Genomic DNA, 15,316 nt, shown 5'->3' on the forward strand with positions numbered 1-15,316 from the left:
TTGCTTAAATTATGGTGTGGTAAATTGTAAGTATTATTTTCACCCCACTTAACCTGTTCATCACAGGAAGTTAGGAGTCTGACTGCCAAACCACCACCAGAGCTTAGCCTTAATTTCAGAACCCCATCTATGAAATCCTCCTCTTGTATTTCTTTTCCCCAATTAATTCTGAAAACTTATTTCTATAATCTTCGGTCAATGTTAGTTTAATTTGAGTTTTGAAAAGGGTGGTTCAAACGTTTTTTAATGGTGTCAACTGAATATTAAAGAAAGGCAATTTGAAACCCCAATCTTTTTAAAGTTTTATTACTTTAGGACCATGATGTGATTTTCTTTTTAGGTTCTGCATTGTATTCATGCATAGGCACAATAGTATGTAATAATTTGAAATTAGAAAAGTGCTCCCAATTCAGTTAGTCATCTTCTAATTTTAAATTGACAGGCTAACCTGCTACCAGCTGTTATCTTCACTCAAAATTCTTTGTTTCACTCATCCTTCTCTTCATGCTTCTCATCTGTTCAACATCTGGCTTTCTAAGTGACTGACTCCTCTAGGCTTCAGATGTCCCCTGAACCATCGCTCCTATGAATACAAACCTTTCTCAAAGTCCTGGAGAGATTCCAGTTCTGTGAAGAAGCAGAGAAAATCATACAGCTGGTCAGGATTTTAAAAGCTGTGCTGCACAAGATGTCCAGTTCAATAAGTCATGTAAACTGTAACGAAAAACGGCCTCTGGAAGAAAAGTAACCCATTTTCACTTTGGCGGAATTTCATCATGTTTTACTTCACTTGATTTAACAAAAAACAACAAAAAAACAAAAACATGGAATCAGCAAAACACAAAGCAATACTGGTTTATGACACACGCAAAAAAAAAAATAAAAAAAAAATAAAAATCAGGTTTAACATATTAACAAATTAACATTGAATAATTTAAAAACTTCTTTCAGAAATTTAATTCCAAAGTGAAGTAGATTAAATATATCAGTTATACACAGTCAGATATTTTAGAAATGTTTTTTAGATATGTATTTCTGTTAAATGTTTTGTTAAAGTCTTACAGCTGAATAGACCAAAAATTCAGCTTCTCAAATAATTGCAATTTCAAATGAGACCAAAAGCAATTTATTAATACAACTGTGAAAGCTGCAGTACATAAACTTATATATATAGAAATACACCGGGCACAGTCAGAAACAGCCAATCAGAGCCAGGAAGACAGTCTTAATGCTATCAATCATGCTTTTTTTTCACATATTATTTGTTGTAGAGACAAATAGAAAACAATAAATTTTAATTATTTTTTATTATTGTTTTTTATTGTTTTATTGTTTTTATTGATTTCATTGTCCTAACCTAAATTAATTATGTTGCAGCAGGTATGACTGTAATACTCCTTTTTAGTCTAACTCTACATTAGGTTTAGGTATTATTTTGGGGGGCCAAATGACTCAGGGTTTGTTACATCCAACACATCTTTGTTATTTTTATTTATTTTATTTTTTGTCAGATACAATGAGTCAAATTTCAAACATTTTCTTTTATATAATTTATTGTTTAATCAAACCCATTCTGGTAAAAATATGAAGAAAAACCAAATTAGGTTCAACACAACACAATATAGACAAATTAGCAAATTAGATCATTCAAGCATTCTATCCAATTATAATCACCAGAGCTGTATTGTAGCGAGATTTTTTATTGATATCACAGAGAAAATGGGTCAAACAAAAGAAAGATGTTAGTCTCTTATGTGCAACGTGTGTCAGTGTTTGCTACCAAAAAAGTTTCAGAATTATGTAAAAGCAAAATGAGATGAGTGTTACCTTTGGCTTACAAGTCTCATGAGTCTCTTGTGGGACTTGTCCCCCTGGACATTCTCGGTTCATGCTCAATAGTTTTGTAATGTCACACAAAGGATGATAAGTGTTTCCCCAGGCTCCCAAACTTTTCTGCTCTGCTGTGTGCCGAGCTGGTTCGTCAGTGTCATTTAGTTGATTTTTCCTCTTGAGTAACTGTCTAGTTGTGGAGGTGGGTGAAGGTTGTAAAAACGCAGCTCTTTTGGCCAGGTGCCAGAGTGTGCTGCTGGCTTTTTGGGGATGATGCTTGCTAGGCATGCAGAGTATCGTCTGAATGTGTGAGAGTGTGTGAGCTTGCATGGGTGTATGTTTGTGTGTAGTCCCCCATGGGAATCCTTGGCAGTAGGTGTGACATATAGTAATGGGAAATTATGCTGCTCAGTGCAAAACCTCTTCTGAACAGGGTCACCCATTGTCAGCTCTGCCAAGCACATAACAGAGCAACAACTCAACCTTTAATGAATGCTGTCACATTTTTGTCAGAGACGTATTTGCCATAAACTATGTATTTACATTCTGCCTCCTGAATTTTCTGACTTCAAAGAACAGCCCAAGGAGATGTGTGGGGGTACAGTTTCAGCTCATCACCGTGCATACTGATTTGTGGCTCAGTAACTGTGATAGTAATCATTTATCAAAAAGCAGTGGGTGTAATTTCTTTCACAAATGGGAAAGAAGAAAAAAATCTTCCAGTTGAGTCTGACTAAGCATTTTCATCACCTCTTTGGTTTAAATTAAACAAACTTCAAGGTTTTACAGCTGTGTGACACACTTTACACTTAGTTTTGCTTGGGCTCCTTTACATGAGACTGACACAAGCACTTTTCCATTCATCAGAAGATATGCATGCATTAACAAGATTTAATCTGATGGATTTGCTACATAAAAAACGAAAAAAAATATTTTTTGAAGCAGCATGTTTTTTTCTCTGAGGGTGTGAAGCTATTAGCTTTAGAGAGCCACATTCCTCTAGATGGGATATATATGAATTCCAATGACTTGTAAAACTACAGTGAGGTTTATATGTTGGCCTAGTGAGGAAAAGAATGCATTTTTAAATCTCTCTTCTTGGCAGGTTATACTTTTTGCAGGTTGCTTAAGCTTTCAAGGAACAGTGAAGTTTGGCTCACTTCATTAATTTGAGCTGGCTTGTTTTGGAGCTTTGCAATTAAAATTGAATATTAGCAGTTCCCTCTTGTGTAAATACTGAATTGGAATCAGACTAAGGTGCATGCTGTTTTTTTTTTTTTTTCTCAGGTATTCTACTTGTCTTTCATGGTACTAAATAGGGCTGGACTGAGACTCTACTAGTATGATAACATTGAGTAAAATTACATACTAGTTAGATGCATTTTTATTGTATTTACCAGAGGCATCTTTGGAAAGTTTTGCATGGGGAGCCAAAGTGAATAACGTGATGTTTTAGTATCTATGCTGTTATAATTGCACTTTGAAATTTAGGTCTCAATAACAGAGCCTCTTAAGGATCTTTATAGCTCTTATTTTTAAGTACCTCTCTCCAAGTATTTCTGAATTGCTTATGGAGCAGAATGTTATACCTTTCCCTGGTTTGCTCTTTATGGTCCAATGCAAGTATAACAAATGTGACTGAAAGTATTTTTAAAAAGAGCCACATTTGTATATCTTGTACACAAAGGAAAGGTGTATGAGCCTTCCCTCATCTAAGTGACTGCACAGCAACAAGTCAGAGAGGGGCAATGCAGTGTGTTAGTAGCTTGGACTGCATTGTGCTGCAGTCTAAGTTCAAATTTCTTGATCTTTGATACAGGTTTGCACAAGCAGTTAACAGAGTATTTCTCAAATCTCTCCTCAATGAGTAGGAACAAACAAGTCAATGTGGAAACTGTTTCTTCACAACCTGATGAGACTCATTAGTCTCATCACAATTTTCTACCCCTGGTTGCTTCTATTTCACTGTATCACAATATGTCAGAGGAAGGTCTGTGGTTGATTTTAACATGAGAAAAATGCATTATTGAAGTTAAAAACATTTTTGAAAACGTACTCTCTGCTACGTACAGCTTGAGAAAACTATGGTCACACTAGGATTTTTTTTTTTTCATCCTATCAAAAGCACTTTAATAAGAATGATGAATGTGCTTAAACATTTTAATTGTTTAGCATAGCTTGATAGAAATACGTGGGCGATGACTTGTACTAAATAATTACATCCTCCAACTATTATATTGGTAAACATCTGAATTCCAACTATTATTATTTAATTATTTTAAATCTAATCAAATTTCTCCTCTCTTTCCACGCTCACACAGGATGTGCCTTTCTAACATACTGTGCCAGAGAGTCAGCACTGAAGGCCCAAAGCGCCCTCCATGAACAGAAGACGCTGCCAGGGGTAAGTACCCCCAATCTGCCCTCTGTCACAGGCTAAAACCGACAGACTACTTTTAAAGTCTGCAGTCACATAAAAATCATTTCACTCTCCGAGGCTCATAAATGGCTCACAGGGACACAGTAGATATTAAGATCCACAGTTAAACACAGGCGCACAGATATAAAAACAGATGGACAGACTCAATCATTTTTGTTTTCACTGCCTCTATTTCTTGCGCATTGAAGCACAAATTAGCTCTCACACACTATAATAGACACACATACACAGGCAAACTAAAATACTGAGTGGCCTATCTCACCTTGCGGTGTCTTATTACACTAATCACTCCGCCAGAGATATTTGATAAGCGCTCCTTCATAACAGCCCGTGCTGCCCTTCCCTTGTCCTATTGCAATATGGCTGCTGCTGACACTAATTGCCTTGAGGAATCCCATTTCTATTATCACATATAATCAAACAGTAAGTATAAACAATCATTTTTACCATGCATATCTCCATCTGGTGTTTTTTGTTTTAATACCTACCCTTGTTTTTCTTATGTTGTACTTTTCTCCTTCACTTGCCTGTGGCAACAGGTAACTTTTTCAATTAAAGTAATGGCCTCTTAAAATGACATAGGTAAAACATACTCTGTAGTATGTTCTTAAGCCCACCCAGAAGGGGGGTCTTCAATCTGGAATGAATTCTCTGCTGTCTATCTGTCCTCAATGTGTTGGAGGAGGTTTCATTTCTCACATGGGGGAAATTATCAAGGCATGATTGAATTACTGCCTGAAGGAGCCTAAGAAGGAGAACTTTCTCTTGTGCCCGGACTCCTCATCAGGCACCTCTGCCTCTCCTTTCCTTTTGCTGCCAGGATAACTTCCCTGGTTGGGGCTTTAGTCACAGCCTGAGGACATCCTTCTGCATCGCCAGGGAAGGGGGGACTGCAGTTAGACAGAGTGAGATGCGAGATAGGTAACTAACGAGGAAGACGTTATGCACATAGGTTGGTTCATAAATATAAGCAGAGCTGGCTGATGCATTTGTGCATGTGTTTGGAAAATTAGTTGATTTCACTTTGCTGCATGTCATAAATACTTCATTGAATGTTAGACACACTGGTACACAGCAGAGTAGGTATCCCCTGGAGACGAAGCTTCCTGGCTCCTTACTGCCTCCCGCAGATTCATAATGAGATGATTGCCATGATGGTCCTTGCTGTGCCTGTCTTTATTGCCCTCATGGAGGGACATTCTTGTTTGTCTTCTATCTAGAAAGAGGTTAATGGCATGTACTGTGGGGTTTGAGTAAACATTTCCCCTGTACAGCTCGCAGCGAGGGGTCAGTCCTGCAATCTCAGGCTGAGCACAGCCCGCATACAGACGACTAATAAAGATGTTCTGTCTTTGTGTGTGGGTGTGATTCTGAAACATGGAGAGAATGAGACACAGGAAGGAAGGGAGAGGAAAGCAGGGGGAGCTGAAGAAAGGCAGAGACAGACAAAGACTGGGAGAGGTGACACTTCTGGACAAGCCTCATTGTCACTGTCATGGCCCAATGGTTTGAGATGCTCAGTCACATAATACTGCCATTTTGGCGGCTTCTCCACCCAGTGTTGCAGACATGATTGTGTAGCCCACTTGTGGCGTTGTGACTGTCAGGTAACCAAATGCGCATTTTATTCCAATATGACGTGTGGCATTTAAAGAAAAGTTTGACTCTTTCTTAAGAGCAAACATTATTCAAAAATAACAGACGCTTAGCCAGAAGTACTTTTTTTATACAAGTGATTGCAAAATGTGTGTGCAGTTGGAGTGTCATTGTTTATCTAAATGTGTCAGTGGCTAAGCAATGTTGGTGAGAAATTTTGTTGTATTTTTAACTATTTGTGGGAGAGATTGAAACCAGTGAAAATCTGTTGGACGAGAAATTTTAGGCTTGAGTTAAAGTTCTATCCAGATCACTATGTAGACTATAGTGTTGTCAAGATAGATAACCACTGCATTTCAATTATTTATTTGCACAACATATGTGAATCTCATTTTTGTAACTTCAAAACATGAAATTGAAGTGTTCAATTCTAGCTACAATTCAAAGCTGCAAAATGAAATTCCACAGCACAGAGATAGTTTTCAGATAATTGAAAACTAGAACACATTCCTCACAGACTAAAAAACAAAGCTGTATCTTTGATAACATTGGTGTAAAACAAATACACAGGGCATTATCTTCATCAGAAAGCACAAGTCACACAGTGTTCCTTTGTTGGACGAACAACTTGAACATTTCCTCAGTGAACTCAGTTTTTTCTATTTCCATTTTGGTTGCTATGTAAATTTTATTTCATCCACAGTTTAAAAACATGCATGTGTAGTTAGACCATCAAAGTGTTGGCTAGTGGTAGGATTTCTATTATAACTTCTGCAACAGTTTTCTTTAAAGTTCTCTAATTAACTGCAGCCTAAAACCTAGTGGTGAAGACAGAGTACCCAAATTAATAAGCTAGTACATTTCTTAGAGAGAGAAACAATAAGATGGAAATTTGGTAGTGAGTATAAACATTAAGACGCATTAAGGCTGCTTTTGTATTTAATATTTTGGCTGTTACTACAATGAGATTTTTTGATACTTTACATTTTTAGCTATTTTGTTTATCAAAGTAATTGGTTATTTAGACTCAACAACTCAAATGCTCCTGATACATTTTTCACAGTTTTTGTTGCAAATCAGATATCTTTTCAAGGGAAGTAAAGGTTCATAATTTGTACAGACTGTCTCTGTAATGAATTTCTAACTATAATGTAACATAATCCATGGAAGCAACAATTTGTAGAAATTAAAACATAACAGAACATAGGCTCTATGTTTACATCAAGGAAAATCTAAACACAAAGTTGAGATATTGAGTGTTTTTTTAATTTTGGGACCAACTATTAGCTAAAAACAAAGGCTAGTTCATAAACTTCCAAAATGTGATTACGCCAGGGCCATTTTTGACTGAACACATAACAAAATAAACCCCAAGATAAAGAACAAGATGTGCTTTTTCCAAGATGGGAAAATAAGCTTTGTGTTATGTAGTCCCAAAATGAAGAGCAAGGGAGGAGAGTCTCTTTATTGTAAATGGTAATAAAGGAGATGTTCAAGTTGAGTAACAGTTTTGTATATACAGTATATATGCAGTGTCTGGTATATTGTTTGTAGTACTAAAACACTGAGCTACTGTTGGAAAAGTGACAAGTCTGAGTGCTAAAAACTGCAAGTCTCGTATTTCATGGCAAGCATCTACATCAACATTGTATATGTACCTGACAACAAGGGACTCTCAAATCAGGTACTCTGTTGTTTAAGAAGAACATTACATTGCTCACTTCTGAAAAGAAATTTATCGAGTCAGTATTTTACTTCAAGTCGTTGTAGTAGTTCTGGTGGCATGGTAGCTATCCACTTACACCACATTTCATCTGTTGCAAATACTGTGAAAGACTAAAGATTGCTAATGAATTGAACTGCAAGGGGTACAATAGAAAAGGATAGTTTCAATTGTCTTACTTAAAAATGAAACATTGGAAATGCAGCAAAATTATTTTGAAGAGTGGATCATTGTGGAATGAGAAAAGATAAGAACAAATTGTAATCTGAAGAACATTTTGATCACTTTACAATAGCAAATATTTTATGGTATTTTTATTTTTGCAAAAATGTTCTCAATTGGAATAACTCAGAACACTTTGACTAGACCATTCGAACCCATGAAAATGCCTTGATATTAAGCATTCCATCAACACTCTGACTGCATGGTTTTGGTCATTCTCCTGCCAGAAGGTGATCTCCCCTCCCAGTATCACTTCTCTTGCTACCTGTAGCAAGAGGGAGTGAGAAACTCTGACCAGTTTCTCACTTCCTGCTGAACAGACGACTGCCCACTGCATGGTGCTGCCACTATGGACCTTACCAGAGGGGCCGCTTTTCATTGGCTGATGCTCATTCTACGTGGTCACGTGGGTGGCCGTCTCACAAACACTAGCTTCTCGTTAGCTAAGTACAGCATAATAGCAGTTCTGATACAACTTCTACACCTTGAAGCCTGTCTGCTACACAGTCTTATGTTAGCTAAACAGATCAATATGCAACGTGTACTGTATCTGACACACACTAAAGATTTTATTTTAGCAGAAAAGGCTTTGTACTAAACTGTTACTCGTGTTAGCCACTCTAGCACAAAGTACAGCTGGTCAATCAACCATCGCTGTGTTCAGGGAAGCGCTGATTAATAATCCAGAAATAAATATCAAGCCTGGAAACTTGATATCGTAACGGACTGGATGTTATGTTTTTAACGTAATCTTTGCTCGTCTTGCGGGGCGCAGGCGGTTGATACGGTAACAAGTGTGCTTAAACTACAAAGAGAGACAGACTAAAAAGGTGCGAATGGTTTTGAGTTGATCACCTGTTCGGGTTATTTTACCTTTGTTTACATTTGCTGTGGCTCATTACAGCCGCTGTAGTTTCTAAACGTTGGACTAATTACCCTGTTTGTTTATGATTATACGTCATTCATAACAAACATCAAATAGAACAAATAGATTTCATAAAATTTTAACAAACAAATGGCTTCTTTACCGTAACAGAGCTCTTTGGTTCCTCTTATAAGTCTGTAGCTTCTCATATTGAGGTCATCAAACCAAATTTCAGATCTATCGTAACTGACTGACTGACACCTGCTGGCCTCAGGTTTGCAACCAGCTTGTGACTGAGAAACCAGTAACCTCCTCCCAGATGATGACATGAACTTGTTATTTCCTCTGTCCATTATAGTAGCTGATATATTGTGAAAATCCGGTAGAAATGATGCACTAATGGAGTCATGTTTACATAGAAACAATGCGCTACGAGGCTTTGCTTGTGAGACTTGCGGTCACGTGGGTCGGTTGTGGGCGGAGCTTGGTAAGGTCCATTATGTCTCACCTTGAGGATGGTGTGTTCAGGGTGTTGATGCACAGTGTTTGCTGCCACACAGAATTTTCCATGCAGTCAAAAAGTATTCAGTTTTTATCATTATCTGAAAGGATTGCAGAGCATACTATAATATGTCTGTCAAAAGATTCTCCCACATTAGCTGTGGATCTCTCCAGCTCCAAAGTGTTGGGCTTCAGTAGTCAAGGATTTTTAAAATATTTTTTTTTTGAGTCAAAAACCATTTGATATCATATTTCGACCTCATTGAGAGATGGTCTTACATTTTTAAACACTCATTTGCGCTTGAGTTGCTTGCAGGGTTTCTTTGTCTGCATGTTGTGGTTGAAGAAAGTGTTAAGTTTGTTTGATCCATTGCCCATCAGGAACACAATGAGCTCTTTATATCCAATGTACATCAGATCTTTCTGCTACAGTCTACACAGTTAATATAATTAAAGATTAAAACTCTTGCATCCAGCATATTTTCAAACTCTCTACAACATGCTCACATTGATGGGACAGATAAGGATGTCATTTACTCAGGTACTGATTGACATGTTGAGTATTTGCATCCATATTTAGAGATCATTTGAGCAAATCATTACCATTGCTTTATTACGAGACAATTGTGCACACATGTCAGTTGTTGATCAAAGACAAAAAAAATTTGATGACCAGCTGCTTTTCTTTGATAGCCCATAAACTTTATTGCGACGCTATTTTCTTGTTTGTAATGCCATCTGGCAATAAAGAGTGGAAGAAAGTAAAAATAATATCTGCAATTGCAGCTGCATAATGTTATTTACAACCATTTGCCAAATAGCCTCCCAACATGGCACTATTGGAGCTACAGATCTTCAAATGAATTCTCATCTCTCCTTTCAGGGCCGCGCTGCTTACTCCCTCACAGGCCAATTAGTTCTTTGTGTTTGCATGTAACAGGCATGCTAATTGGGTGCTACAGTGGCCCAAAAGCCGATTAAACATTTCTAGAAAAAAGCAAATATATTAATAAATAAAACATTCAGCCTCTCTTTGTCTCTCATTCACTTCACTGTGTTTGTCTTTCTAACCTTCCTTCAAGCTCTTCCTCTGCCTCACCATATCCCCACGGATGGTAGCGCTCGTCTTCTATTCTTGCCATTTACATAAAGGTGTCTGTTGATGGATCCACATTCTTGGTTTCTGAGGAAGAGTACTGGCAATGTCTCAGCCCTGTATTGATGAAGAGGCACTTGAGTGCAGCTGTGCTAAAGATAAGCAAGAAAAAACTTACAAAATCTCTTTTTCTGAAGTGTGTCTCTTCAGTCTTGAAAGGGTAACCTTGACAGCTCAAGTTTTGACCAAAGTGCTTGACAAAATGCTTTGCTTTCAAACATTTGTTTCTTTTCTGTCTCAGCTTTAAAAGTGCAGAAAATGACTTCAGTGTATGCTCCCCCAAAAGTGGGACGGGGTAAGATTGTGCAATACGAGTATTATGTATCACTAAGCACAAGCCATGGGGGCCATGGATCAGTGCATCCGTGTTGTTGACTTTCTTTCCCTTCATCACACCGCAAACATAGACTGTGTGTTTGCCTTGGTGCACATTGAAAATAAGAGACCAGCATTTTCACTTGTATTACTTCAAATATAGACTGGCTCAGTTGGGAAGGAGAGTGACTATAACTGAGAAAATAAACAAACAAAAAAACCCCAGCAAAATAAAACAAAATTTAAGCTTTTGCGCCTTTATTCAAACAGCGTTTTTACAATACAAAACTTTACAGTGCTTCAAAGAGAGTTTTTGTGAAAGCAAGTTAGCGCCGTTGTTACTAAAACTGTAGAAAACTTTACTTGGAAGCAGAGTTAGATGATAGATCTCAAACTTTCTAAATTTCAATGAGTAACACTCAATCCATCATATAAAAATATATAACAAATTCCAAAAAGGAAGGAGTCACTTTTAAAAAGGAGACTAAAATGTAATTTTTGTTTCTCCACCAGGGACAGGGAGTCACCAGGTGCATATCTTTAGTCTCTAGATATGCACTGGTGGGACAGATAAACTCCCCAAAAACATGCAGACGCAATTGCAATCAAAAGTGAAACTGACTATAGTTACAACAAACATTTATTTAACAGTTTGTTTATAATACTTCTTTGTAAAAGAAAATAAAAGCCATTAATTGTATTCTTTCCAGGGCCAGCTTGTTCTGATTTATCACATAAAATCTCAATAAAATACATTGAAACTTGCAGTTCTAAGTCTACAAACTGAGAAGGTCTTAGGAGTACTTTACACTGTATTTAGTGTGACAATACTGACTTTTATAGTCTCACATCCAAACCTTTGAAATACAAATTCTGATCTGAATTCTTTTTTTTTCTTTGTTGCAGATTCATGTTATCAGAGAACATAGTAATGTAACAACATTAAATAGGTCCACTCATAGACATATTTGATAGACTTTGTCCTGGATGGAGGTTTGTAAAACCTCAGTTCTCCTTAGTCATTGCCATCATGAGAGAAAAGTGAAAAGGGGTCTGTGCGTTGGAAGCTGCACCTCCTTCAGGGCTGCTCTGCTCTACTCATCGTCAATTACGTCTATATCATTTTCTTTCAGCCACTCGCTTTAGAAAAGAAATTAAAAAGGGTCATTGTTTTTCTTATCCCCTGTGGGCTGAACTTTCACTATGCTACCAGCTAATGCTTAGCCATCCTGCTGATTAGAGAGTGAATGGAATCACGATTGAGAAATGTACTCAGCATTGTCTTCCATTATTTTGCTGGTGGCTCTTAATTTCATACAAAAATTCATTTTCCCACATCTGATTTGATTTCTCAGCCCTGCAGCATAGTGTTGAGCCTGGGAGGCTAGGTGGCTGGACATCACAGAACTCCTGTCTGTTTTACTGCTGAATGTAGAGAAAGAGCAAACGTAAATGATTGTTTTAACCAGCCCATAAAGATCGCAGGCCAGAGATGCTGCACCAATGAGAAAGACTAGTAGAGCTTTTTAAAGACTGTGGGGACTCAGACTGTTGTTCAGAGAATGACAAAAACCTGGGCTATTTTTGCCTCTTGATCTTGAATGTCTTTTTATCAGAGGCTTTTGGAGGGATAGTTTTTTTATGAAGTAAAACCCAAGAATGAGAAAGAGTTGTTAAAAATTTGTGTCAGTGACACTGATAACATACCGAAAAATTTTCTTTACAATAAAGAACTCGAATAATGAGGAGGAAAGACAAAATGTTAGAAATCGTCTGCTCATTAATATTGTTTCAACATCTTGCTTTAGTGTCCCCGTAAATAAATAATTTACATTTTGTTATGTAATGACAAAAAATATTTTCATGACGTGTTTTTTCTGGTAGACCAACACAAAGCAGTTTGCAATGTAATTTAATTTTATGTCTAGGATTTGATTAGGCAAAATGAATTTGTTTTAATCAAAGCCATTATATTGTTGCCCTACATAGCATTTTGTGTCCAGATAAAAATGTTGGATTTTGTTCTAATCTGACAAAAATATTTTCTTCCTAATGTTAGTTAGCTCATATTTTGTATCCTAAATCTGCTTTAAACTTCTCCACAACTTCATTGGTGATATTTCTGCTGTGTTCCTCAGTCTTCAATATGTTGAGCCTTTGAGAACCTTCACAGAACAGCTGTATTCAGCCATTAACTACATAGGTGATTTTTCTATGGCGATGTAGAGAGTTGAAATACATACTTTCATGAAACCTTTCAGATTTTAATCTGAAAATAATTTTTGCTTTCCTTCCAGTTCAGAATCGCAGAATTCTTTTGAGGGAAAATATTCCCCCAAAAAACATCAAAGTTTGAGGCTGCAACAAGACAAATTGTCAAAAATGCAATGGATGAATACTTTTATAAGGCACTGTAAAAAAAAAAAAAAAAAAAAAATGTAACCTCAAGAAATAATACTGGAAAGCAAAAGAGTCTTCTTTTAATGAGTGGATTTTCTCAAAAAATGTGTTGAAGGCTGAGCAGTTCTTTCACACCCCCCACCTCTGTTCAACATGTTCACTATCTCTCTCAGTGGCTGACAGGTGGAGTCGGACTCTGCCGTGCATGCTCTCCTGCACTAATTTATCCACTTCTTTGGCTGTAATGAGGCAGAACTGGTAAATGTGGGGACAGCATTGTTAACATTGCTGCTTCACTGGGAAAGAGGAGAAGGCTGATAAATAGTGGAGAAGGATGGAAATGAGGCCCTTGTGCTGTCACACCTTCAGAAATGATGCTCTGAGACTTTTACTCGGGCTGAACTGCTGTCTCATAGTGAAGCTGCTTGCTGAAAGAAAACGACATTTCCTCAAGCAATTAGGCATCAAAGTTTTTCGCTGCATCAAAACTGGTTGCTTGGGTGCAACAGTGAGAAAGAATAAAAACAACAAAAAAATGAATATTTGATTTTTTTTTTCTGCTGAAACTGATAAAAAAAATAGTATAAATAGAATTAATTAGCTCATATTTCCATTAGAGTAAGATGATCAAGGACAGAGAGGAGTTCTGGAGTTAGTCAGAAGATGTCTCAGTCTAGTTTCACAGTATCAGAAACAAGTGTTGACAAGGCTCTGTAGTGGTAGCTCAACTGTAACCCAACTCACTTCAGTTTTCTTTTGAATTCCCCTTCTTTTCCAATTTATTTCCTTCCCTTTACTTTTGCAGTGGAGGAAAGAGTTAAACGGATGATGCATCCATAGATAGTCAGACCGTGAGAGCAGAAACATTCCTGCATAATTACCACTCAAGCATCAACCGGACAAACTTCTCCATCAGCGTGTCCAAAGGATTAACTGCACTTCGGTCCTCTTATCTCCCCTCATTTCATTTAAGAAAGAAAATGACCTTGTGCTTGTTTACATGCTGATTAAAGACAGGAGGAAAGGGAGGAGACAGAAAGTCAAACAGCAATCAGAGGAGTTTGTTAAGCAGAAGTATTTTTGGATGCAGGCTCTCTGTGGATACAGTGAATTAGAGCCAGACTGTCACGGTAAAAACACCCCACCCCCACCCCCCACCCCTTACGTAGCAACTAACGGACGATGGGTGGGCTGGCAGAAAGAGGAAGGTGTGTGTGTTTGCACGTGTTTCTGAATGTGGCATGTGATGAAAAAAAGGCTTAGTGTGTGGGTGGTTCTATTGGTTAGTCTGCCTGTTTCATCGCTCTCAGAATAGCTCCTGTTCCCGGACTCCTATGAGTCAGTGCATCTACAGTACAATGCTGTCTGTGTGTAATGGGCATAGGAGAGCTTTTCAACTCACATCTTGCAGGAAACAATTTGAATTTTAAACCTATAAAGTGAACAGTATATGTACAAAAACACTCTTGAATCTTTAAGAGGAAACTTTTATTTACTTGCTTTGTTTCTCATGTCTACCTGTCACTGCAAAGAGATGGAACTGTAAACTATCCTAAAACAGTAGCACCGATGTGGATTGTGTCTCTAACCTCAAAGCAGCGCTCCTCGTGAGGTATCTTTTTAACTACTTGACTCCAGAGATTCTCCCAGTCTCATCTTTTGGCACCAAAAAGCTATGGCTTCTAGCATTTCATGCAACTTTGCCGTAAAGAAATATAGAGAACCCATGAAGTCTTAGCTCGTAAAATTTAATGCAACTTGTGATTAAAGAATGTGAACTACTAGTTTCATGCATGGTTTTGCAGAGAATCCGGTCGTGCTTCAGAGCCAATTTCTAATTTAGAAAGAAAATTTAGAAACTTGAAAGGAGAAACGGAGAACTTTGTATGTCCTTCAGCTAAAATAATGTGCTGGCAATGCAATTAAAAATAACCCATACCTTTAACGATGGAAGATATGGAAATATGGAAGTTTGAAATGGATATCTGAATTGGCAAATCAATTCAGATTGACAATTTGACCTGCAGTTTCCTCTGAGACTTGAATGTTTACTCCAGAAGTGACATTTAACCGATTGACTTCTATGGATTGTTCTGTTAAATAATTTTAAAAAACAATTTGTATATTCAAGCCACTTCTTTATCACATGTTCATCTTAGCATAAAACTATTATCTCATCAAAATTACATAGGTCCAAAGATGTCTGAGTTTTAAAAAGAAACCTTATATATATTAGACTTATCAAGGTAAATATGGCAAAGCATTACC

The 15,316-nt window shown here is 37.3% G+C and overlaps 1 protein-coding gene across 9 annotated transcripts in view; it reads left to right on the forward strand.

Moving 5' to 3' along the window:
* celf6 (CUGBP Elav-like family member 6) overlaps nt 1-15,316 on the forward strand; it is a 159,295-nt gene that overhangs the window by 5,473 nt on the left and 138,506 nt on the right. For all 9 annotated transcript variants that reach the window (XR_006372328.1, XR_006372329.1, XM_044133903.1 and 6 more), the window contains exon 2: nt 4,152-4,234. Coding sequence is in view for 7 of the 9 variants with exons in the window: in XM_044133903.1 (XP_043989838.1) it covers nt 4,152-4,234 (83 nt within the window). In the remaining 2 variants the exon portion in view is untranslated. The remainder of the gene's footprint in view (nt 1-4,151; nt 4,235-15,316) is intronic.

The sequence above is a fragment of the Gambusia affinis genome, linkage group LG02 (genome assembly GCF_019740435.1).
Source record: "Gambusia affinis linkage group LG02, SWU_Gaff_1.0, whole genome shotgun sequence".
NCBI lineage: Eukaryota > Metazoa > Chordata > Actinopteri > Cyprinodontiformes > Poeciliidae > Gambusia > Gambusia affinis.